This window comes from Lingula anatina, chromosome 3, assembly GCF_051362555.1.
Source record: "Lingula anatina isolate TDL-2025a chromosome 3, LinAna3.0, whole genome shotgun sequence".
Classification (NCBI taxonomy): domain Eukaryota; kingdom Metazoa; phylum Brachiopoda; class Lingulata; order Lingulida; family Lingulidae; genus Lingula; species Lingula anatina.
The window spans coordinates 917,446-926,653 of NC_141769.1; the positions used below are offsets into that span (position 1 = coordinate 917,446).

At 36.2% G+C, this 9,208-nt stretch overlaps 1 protein-coding gene and 1 long non-coding RNA gene across 5 annotated transcripts; one reads left to right on the forward strand and one right to left on the reverse strand.

Annotated features, from left to right (window-relative positions):
• Positions 1-361: 361 nt before the first annotated feature.
• LOC147762764 (uncharacterized) lies at positions 362-4,426 on the reverse strand. 3 transcript variants are annotated; one of them, XR_015333383.1, is made up of 3 exons: positions 3,597-4,424; positions 849-1,794; positions 362-629 (listed from the first exon to the last, which is right to left on the reverse strand). It is a non-coding gene; the product is annotated as an uncharacterized LOC147762764 (long non-coding RNA). The 3 variants fall into 3 exon arrangements; XR_015333381.1 differs by having other exon boundaries at positions 849-923; positions 3,597-4,419; XR_015333382.1 differs by having other exon boundaries at positions 362-1,794; positions 3,597-4,426.
• Positions 4,427-4,645: 219 nt separating this feature from the next.
• Positions 4,646-9,076, forward strand: LOC106179523 (carbohydrate sulfotransferase 3). Of its 2 annotated transcripts, none has more exons than XM_013563193.2 (3): positions 4,646-4,951; positions 6,659-6,878; positions 7,309-9,076. In XM_013563193.2, the coding sequence occupies exons 1-3, from the start codon at positions 4,825-4,827 to the stop codon at positions 8,108-8,110; spliced, it is 1,149 nt and encodes a 382-aa protein (XP_013418647.2). In that variant the 5' UTR covers positions 4,646-4,824; the 3' UTR covers positions 8,111-9,076. The 2 variants fall into 2 exon arrangements, with proteins under 2 accessions (XP_013418647.2, XP_086864132.1); XM_087008006.1 differs by lacking the exon at positions 4,646-4,951 and adding an exon at positions 4,994-5,133.
• The last annotated feature ends 132 nt before the right edge of the window (positions 9,077-9,208 follow it).

Genomic DNA, 9,208 nt, shown 5'->3' on the forward strand with positions numbered 1-9,208 from the left:
CAATTTCTGAAGTGCTTGCATATCACAACTTTTAAACGTGAAGATAAAAGTACATTTTTCACCATATCACTTGTTGACAGCTGAGTAAGATTGCTTGTTTACGTTGTGCTAGTCAATTTTGTTATTTTCATAATTGTCAATGTTATGAGGTGACACGTGTGAACACGAATAATTTTGCTTGAATAAATGCGTTTCTTTCGGTAGTTTCTTTATTTCATCTAAAAGATCCAATTGCAAAAAGTAGTATTAATATGAATTGTATATTCAGAACCTGCTATATACTCTATCTGAACTTTTGCTTTTTTAATTAAAATGTTTACTAATTAAAATCTTGTACAAGATGACAATAGCACTCGATGTCTCCAAGATGACTGCCCAGTTTATTCTTCCCGTTCATATTAAAAACTTGACATCTCCCCTTGGTTTATTCTTCACAACACAATAAATGCTATAACCGCACAACCCTTTTTTCTTTTATGTAAATCGGAACCATTTTATAAACTGTTTTCTGAAAAAAAACCCTAATGTTATTCAAATCCCTTTTGCAGAGTGAGAAAGTTTATTCCTAGATTTTGACGCTAAACAACTATTTCAACTCGTGTACGTGTCATCTCCCCCACATGCGAAACCTAAAATCAAAAATAGAATGGGATGGAGCATAATTTTTCAAATCTACGAATGCACACTGTTCTGTTTTCGGAGAATCTTATTTTTTTTTCCATTATTCGAGTACACAAAACTTTGTCTGACTTGACCTATATTGCTTTCTCAATATTATTGAATTTTAATTATATGTTAAATGTAAGAATCTGATAAAAGAAATAGAATACTTTTAAAAAATGTCCTACATTCCACAGTCTCCATTGATTCATTAAAATCTTTCTCCTTCTTTCAAGTGTTCAAACCTTGAACAGCCCACATTTCTGAAAAATTCAATATATATCACAGTTATGAAGAGCAATATCTTGTGTATTATCCTTGACCTCGAGCCTAAACCATTCAAGTTTGTTAAATAGTTTGCGAGTGGACATTGTGATTAAGTTAAAGTTAATGTTGAAAAATCAGGTTTAGCTTGTCTGACCAAATCTATATATATATTTTTTTTCTTTTTTTTTGTAAAATACTAATCGGCTACATTTAAGGTGCATACACAAAACGCTTGTATTTAGTTATCATATTAATGCCTTGTTTTAAAATACATGTTCATTTGCAGAATTTTATATAGCATTTTTCTATCATCTTTTTTTTTTCATTATGTTCACCATGTATTTCTGTGATTGTAGTTTTGGCATAATAAAAACGTATTATAAATGAATTTTAGTTTGTCATGAGTAAAAATTATAGATCTACGACTGCATTGCTGTGTGTTTATTTGGGGTATGACAGCTTGGACACGTCCATGTAATGGGATAACAGGGTGAATGAATCCATTCTGGGAAAGTCCATTCCATTCAAGGGGTGACAGGTGGGGAGAGTCCATTGCCCTTAAGGGGTGGCAGGTGGGAAGAGTCCATTCCCTTAAAGGAGTGGCAGGTGGGAAGAGTTCATTCCCATCAAGGGGTGACAGGTGGGGAAAGTCCATTCCCACCAAGGGGTGACAGGTGGGGAGAGTCCATTCCCATCGAGGGGTGACAGGTGGGACGAGTTTATTCCTTTTCAGGGGTGACCAGGGAGACGAGTCCATTCTATTCGGGGATGACAGGTGGGATGAGTTCAATCGATTTGAGGGGTGACAGGTGGGTCAAGTCCATTTGAGGGATGGGTTCAATCCATTTCGCATCAGTGGCTGTATAACTGATGAAAAACAAAGCAGTTTATTAAAATTTAATTTCTTACATATTTTTCAAAACAATCACTCCATAGGTAAGATTATACAAGTAGAATTTACTTTGGACAAAAGAGAAAACATGCAAGGAATCAAACAAGTACACGTATAAAGGCAGTGGCATTTAGCATATACAATAACAAAGACGATATAATCAGATTAAAAATGAACAAGCAACCCCCCCCCCCCCCCACAAAAAAGTATTCTATTAAAAATGTGGAGTAACAAAGCAAATTAAGGAATTACTCAAAACCTTAATGCTAGCAAGGGTTTAAAAAGCGATTCAACCTTTAAAAGACAGAGAATCCATCAATAAACAATTCAATTCAAACTGTAACCAATATAGCAAAAATGTACAGAATGGAGTATGTGAAATGAAAAATTAATCATACAAACAAAAGATGGAATCGGAAATATTTGTTAGTTTTTTAAAGTAATGCCAAACTTTATGTAGTGAATGGGAACCAAAATTGTGCGTTTATTCTTATATAACCATAGCTGTTTTCATTTTCAATGTGTGCATAAATATCTTGCCACTTCTAATCTTCTGTTACTATCAAAACTAAAGTGATCATATAAAGATTAAAGTCGCCAAATAAACATTAATGTGAGATAGCAAAAACCCAATAGATGGATATTGAGAAATCTAAGGAAAATGATATCCGGGAGGATAGTCGAATTATTTCCCAAGGCTATCAAAAACTCATCTGCAGAGCAAAGTTTGGAATACAAACAAAATATCAAAAGACAAGATTGTAAAATTACGTCATCTATAAATGAGGGCAGGTAATTTTCAGCTGTAGAATTTTCATTTTATTTACTAAAAAATGCAAAGGATTCATCACGGCTATTTTAACATTCTCCGTTATACGAATTTTTGAGGCCACATCTTTAGTGCTATGAATCGTATCAGTAAAGTTGAATAAAATACTTTACTTGGTTTTTACATTTTGATTAAAATACCACAAAGAAGGATTTGATGCTAAAAAGAAGTTTGTGAAGTTGCAAAAGTAAAGAAGGTCGTTATTTTAAATTGGCCTGCATTTCATTATAGAATCAGTCCAGTGAGTGGGAAGAAAGTAAATGCCTATTCTACATCAAGGCTTGTTTCCATTTAGGTTTACAAAATATAATGTATGACAAAACGGTATATTGTAAGCAAAATAAGTGTTATTCGTGAACTTGGCCTGTGTCTTGGGACCATATGATCCACACCAGTAAGTTTGGGGACAACTCAAATGATTATCTAAATTATACAATGAAAGGTGCACCGCGGCGACAAAAGAAGACGCAGTTGATGGCAATATATACAGACAGTAATTGCTACAGTCGCACATCTATTGTAATTAATAATGTATGCAACATGTACATTTATTATCTCTATATTTGCTCCTTGAAAAGTATGTCAAATATATTGCACGTAATTTGGATGCAACTTAAAAGTTTAGCCATTCCTTTAAATAATAATGAAAAAACAAAACAGAAATGTGGTTCTTCTTGTTCGTATGAAGAACACACGGCATTCTGGAGACGGCGGACAGTCTTAGTGTGAAATACCCATCTCTTCATCATTGTGTAGTGTGCAACTGAGACCACCATTTCCGCTGCATGTTTTCAATCCCACAGCATTGCAACGCTTATTCAAAACAATATATTTGATATTTTGACCGACAAAATCAAGTATTATGCACAATTGTCGTAACTTTTGGTTCATTCTACTGCGCAACTTGTATTTAATGACGGAGGTTATCAAAGAAATAGAAATACTTACAAAGACGCGGTTTTTCTGCTACGCCCAAAAAATCCCGACCTGCAACTGCACCACACCTATCCTTGAGTCTTCACGCAGCAGTGTCCAGCTGTCAAGTGAGTATTCTGGAAAACAGCTCGCACTGCGTCGAGCTTGTTATTGTTATGTAAATCGCAACAGGTGTGGCGTAACTTCAGGTGAACAACCTCCGTTAACTACCTTACTATGTCGATGTCGACTATTACCCCGTTCAGTTATCCATACTCCAGTGTTTGAAGTTGTCTTGCCCTTGTTTAGTTGGATAGTTTTATTAATAGTAACTCAGTCCGATTTGTGCTAATTTACTTTTATTTTATTTTACTGTAGGCCTTTAGTTGTTGAGTGAGATATAGTCATCTATGTTTTTTTTTGCCTCCGCATCAAAGCCTCGTTTCGACTCGGTGGTTATATCAACCGCATGATAAATAGACTGATACGATAATATTTATGAGTAGTAAAACGTTTTAAACTTGTACCAGGAAAGATATATCAAAGACCCCAACCAAAACAATGGCGAAGATACAGGTTGAAGTACAGTATATTAAGACAGGGTGTTTCGTCTAGTTTGCGATATTTCTAGTGCGGTTTGAGTCTCGGGTTTCCACCAAACCAGATATGTACATTGAATCCTCAGACGGTTTTTAGAATCATTTATTCGTATTAAAAAGGGATCTGAGGGAAATATTTCAAGCACTCGTCCACATGAGTAATGTTTGATACCCAAGTTTTTTTTTTACGCGTGAAGCATAAGCGTTGCTGATAGGGCTAAATTTAGAAAATTGTTAATTTTGACACACACACTTCTTTTTTTCTTTTCTTTTCTTAATGTCAAAAAGTTTCACTTGGATGGATATTGAAATTAAACTACGCAATGGCAGGCGCTTCTTTGATATGAAATCCCATGAAATACAGACGCAGTGCTGGAGAAGTCAACCACCAAGCCACGCTAGTCACCTCGGGTCTTCACGGCACAGATTCATATCAGACATCAAGGCAGACAAAGGTGGCCATTTTTCTAATTATCTACTTTGTTTTCACCTTCCTAGCATAATGGGGTAAATTAATGAGATTCGACCCCTTTACTGCCTATACTACATGTAGATAACCACGTGAGACCATCAAACACGAGTGAAACTAGTTATTTTAAATTCCGCACTGAATTCAGGACGTCGCAGTCTCATGAATTTTAATCGGGTCTGTGTAGGATAGCATGGAGAGGAGAAAACTAGGGTGGGTGATCCTCATTTGTGGCGTTGTTAGCTTTGAGATAGCCGTGCTTTTACAATCATATAGACAAGAGGAGGAACAAGTGCCCAAGATGGCGATTGCATTTCAAGGTAAAACTAGTATTTAATCAAGCTTTGAGTTCAGTTTATCCTTAACTGATGATCACTGAGTTTTGTCTATGCTTGTACTCCCTGACATAAAGAGGACATTACGGGTGCGTGGTGAAGTCGGAGACTGGAGAAAATAAGTCACAAATATTGGTCTCATACCGCTCAAAAAGCATATGTACCGGGTAGGTCTTTCAACTTTGGAAAAGCATTAATAATGATATCTATGCGCTAGCTAGGACTCTTACTAGCATGATTGTATTTTGATATTTACTAGAATGTTAGCCCATGTAATATCGAAGTTTGTAGATACAAATACCAGAGTATAGGTATCCTTGATGTCGTATAAAAACCTAAGTAATACGGTTATAGTCCAAGAGACATTTTACTGAACTTTGACGGAAAAATATGGAATCATCAAATTGTCAAATTTGGCATATGAAAATATCTTCGTCCTTACAGTTAAAAATATTCTTCAGGTCATGGACCAGTCGGGGTAACAGGGGCCTCTCTGTAACATGGAATCCTAGACTGGTGTAAAAAATGTGAATCACAGTTTCATTGTCACTTGTCACGAAATGTTTGACTCGGTAATAACAGACTCCTTGATAGTGAGAGAGCGCATGCGGTGGCTGTCTCCCCTATCTACTGGCTTCAACAAAAAGACATTTGTAAACCAAATATGTAGTGCTGATTTAGGGAGGTAATTAAGCGTCTTTAATATGACACCTAGTCGATTGCTATCTTCACTAAGTGTGGGGCACGAGGATGAAATATCCAAAATATAAAATGGAAAATGGTCCAAGAGGACAATTTTACTTTGACTTTGATGTTCAGGGGCAGAGAGATACAGATGTATAATTTGATCTCGTTTCGCTTGCTGTACAATTTTTACTTTTTGTGTGTGTGCGGAGGGGGGGGGGGGGGGGCAGCAGGTGGTATTTAAGCAGTTGGGCCCTCCCGCGGCATGCGCGCCCGTGTGTGTAATTAAAAGAGAGATAGAGAGAGAGAATATTGGCAGATGCCCTACTCGCACAAAAACTATATTTCTCAAAATCATGCACGTAGTTAACAGTGCATCTATGCAATATGCTAGACCACTATGTTTTCAATTTGCATGTAGTCTTAACCTCTTTGCGTTATTAATGTGCATGTGATTTAGACCTCTCCCTCTTTTCTGTTTTTCTTTTTTTAGAATTCACATACTTTTTCTATACATGCTGTATTTCATTTTAGTCACTGCTTCCACTGCTGATATCTCTTGATTCCTTTTCTTAATATTCATGATGTCATATAACTGATACCCATTAAAAAACGGTGGCTCAAAACGTGGTCATTCTTATCAAGACGAAACGTAATTAAATCGTGATGAACACTACGCGAGAGCTTCAAAGAATAATGATTAATGATTTTGTGTTAATTTCAGCATTTTTTCTTCAACATCAAGGTCCACCCTATCCAAAATCATTTAGACAACTAAAACCTATAAATATTTTTTTATTTTAAGTTTACCATTTTGATTTCTCCAAGAATCACCTACATTAACAGACGCAAAACACTTAGAACACAATATATCGTAATTAAGTTAACGGTTATAGACATGGAACATGCTGATTAAGGGAAAGGTGCAAAAACTTCCAGGAATATTAAATATTTCCTATGTAATTGTCTTTCACACATGGCGTGCCTTTATCTTTTGTTTTTCCCCAGACACAGACCTGATATCACATCAACGAAACAGTTCCTTCATGTCTCGTTATTCCCCGACAGATGGAGTGATCATTCTGACCTATGTCCGCAGCGGGTCGAGCCTTGTAGGTCAACTTTTCAACCAGAATCCCAATGCCGTGTATTTCTACGAGCCTCTTCGTTGGATAAAGGAGTCTCTAGAACAGCCGTCCATCTATACATATTCTAATAATACTCAAAGGTAGGAAACAGCATCGCAAGGTGCCCTCACATAACGTTTGCTCTGTAACATTTTGATGAACGTCATTAGTTGCCAGTCCAGAGGTAACCACAGCTACTCTATATGTTTTCACATTGTTAACTATACTTTCAGTACACTTGTTTAAAACGAAAGTTTCTCCGAAGTGTTCTGTTCGACAAAGTTGTATTAAATCATTTCCAGCCAGGATTTTCCTGCCAATAACTCACATTTCCAGGGGTAACGGCATTTTCACACAAGAAGCAATTCATGCACTTACATGTAGAATGCGTTCAGAATTCTGGCCTGGATTTCTCTTAGCCCATCCGACCTTAACATTGCAACAAATTGAATTTACCTGGGGATTTCAAACCTCTCCCCATGCTGTACTTAATCCAGTGCCGTTATATGTGTTCCATGTTCTCTTTTTCAGAAAAATATCGGGGACCCATTCTCAGAGAGAAAAAGATTTCATTTATGCTGACGTCATAAAGAAACTGATCACGTGTGAGGTGCATGACGTACCGAGCACTGTAACATTGCTTAAAAAATACAACGTTTACAATTTGTTAACTTTAAACCAACAGAAAGCTTTAAAAGATTATGAAAACTGCGCTTATATTCGCGTACGGGGAAAACAACCAAACTGCATGACCAAGATGAAAAATGTTTGTGACAACTCCACTTTGAAAGTGATGAAATTAGTGCGATTGTCCATGAAGGCAGTGGAACCAATTTTGACCCAGCTTCCCAATGTCAAGGTCATCCATCTTCTCCGTGACCCAAGGGCATCCTTATTGTCGAAAAAGAAAGCCGCTCTTTTTAAGTGCAATCTGGATTGTGAAGTCGATCAGCGTTGCAACAAACAATTATTGCCTGATATTACACATGGAAAGGTTTTGGAGGCAAAATATCCAGGGCGTATTATGCAAATTAAATATGAGGATGTTGCAGCTAAACCTTTATACTGGAGCACAAAAATATATAATTTTATTGGACAAAAACTACCACCTGTTGTAGAACACTGGATTCAGAGAGCGACGTCTTCCTCTGAAGAAAATGGAACTTACGGAACAAAAAGACAAAACTCTTCAAAAACAGCGCATAAGTGGGAGACAGAGATAGGTTTCGAAATGGCAGGAAAAGTTGATGCTGTATGTAAAACCGTTTTAGATCTTCTGGGATATGAACCATATTTAGATATTTATAATAAAAATAAAAGAAGTAATGTGTAATACAATAGAAAGTGTGTATTAAGTGTACGTCTCATAGGGTGCATTCCCAGAGATTTAGATCGATCCAGAGATTTAGATTTAGATCGACCTAACTCCCTGGGGGTTCACGCTAAATTGCAGTCAGCCGAGCGTGCACGACAGTTAAATACCCCCTTACAGCTTTTAGTAGGCAGGACAGACGCTTAAGCCGGCTAAGCTGACAGTAATCTGGTGAGACTCCCCACAGAGATAGATCGATCTAAATATCGATGGGAATGGGGTCATATTTGAAATGTGACTTTTAAAGCATGTGGGTTATTTTACACTATTGAAACGAGTACCGATTCCTTTTGGATAACTTTCGTTACAGACCAACTACAATATTTCATTTCTCAAATATTTTTCAAAAGCCAAATACAATGAAATATTTTTAACAGAAATTGCCATTTCTCGAAATCTTAATCCTATATTCGTAATTTTGCACTACCATGGTTTTCAAAAAATAATTTGGCTGAAACAATTGAATCGTGTCATTCTTGAAGAATGTCACAGGACTCTTAATTTAGATGTTGCATATGATTATTTTCATTATCTTTAAAACAAATATAAACCTGTTATTTATAGCGAATGGAGAGATTTGACTTATGATTTAAATAGGCAGTTTTTAGTCTCTCTTTTTATATGGCTTTCCCTAATGCGAAATCATCCATTTACTTTAATTGGCATGTCCAAAACATATCATCTAAATCAGTCATGTATTTCTACATAAATAATTCGGCTATTTGTAGATAAAGTAAACTAAGAGGCTTTTATACTTTTTTATAATTTCTTTATTACTATATCAACCGTCCACATCTACACTTTTTTTAATCTTTTACACTAAACAGTGGCAAATGTGTATATTTATCGTAAAAAACACAACGTTGTATTGGTCTACATGTTATGGCTACGTGAACAATCACAATAAATTCATTTGTGTATTACTAATTCACGATAGTTTGATGACAAAAAAAATCTGGAAGAGTGAATTAAGCATATCCAAGGACGACCACAGACTATACCCAAGACGGATTGTGACACCAGATAGACGTGTCATGAAGAAGACATGACGTCATATGA

What these genes read in the sequence shown, in the direction of transcription:
- LOC106179523 (XM_013563193.2), top strand. Translation starts at nt 4,825, where the DNA reads ATGGAGAGGAGAAAACTAGGGTGGGTGATCCTCATTTGTGGCGTTGTT. An exon ending in GATGGCGATTGCATTTCAAG is followed by an intron (nt 4,952 to 6,658) that starts GTAAAACTAGTA and finishes GTTTTTCCCCAG; the next exon opens with ACACAGACCTGATATCACAT. An exon ending in TATTCTAATAATACTCAAAG is followed by an intron (nt 6,879 to 7,308) that starts GTAGGAAACAGC and finishes TCTCTTTTTCAG; the next exon opens with AAAAATATCGGGGACCCATT.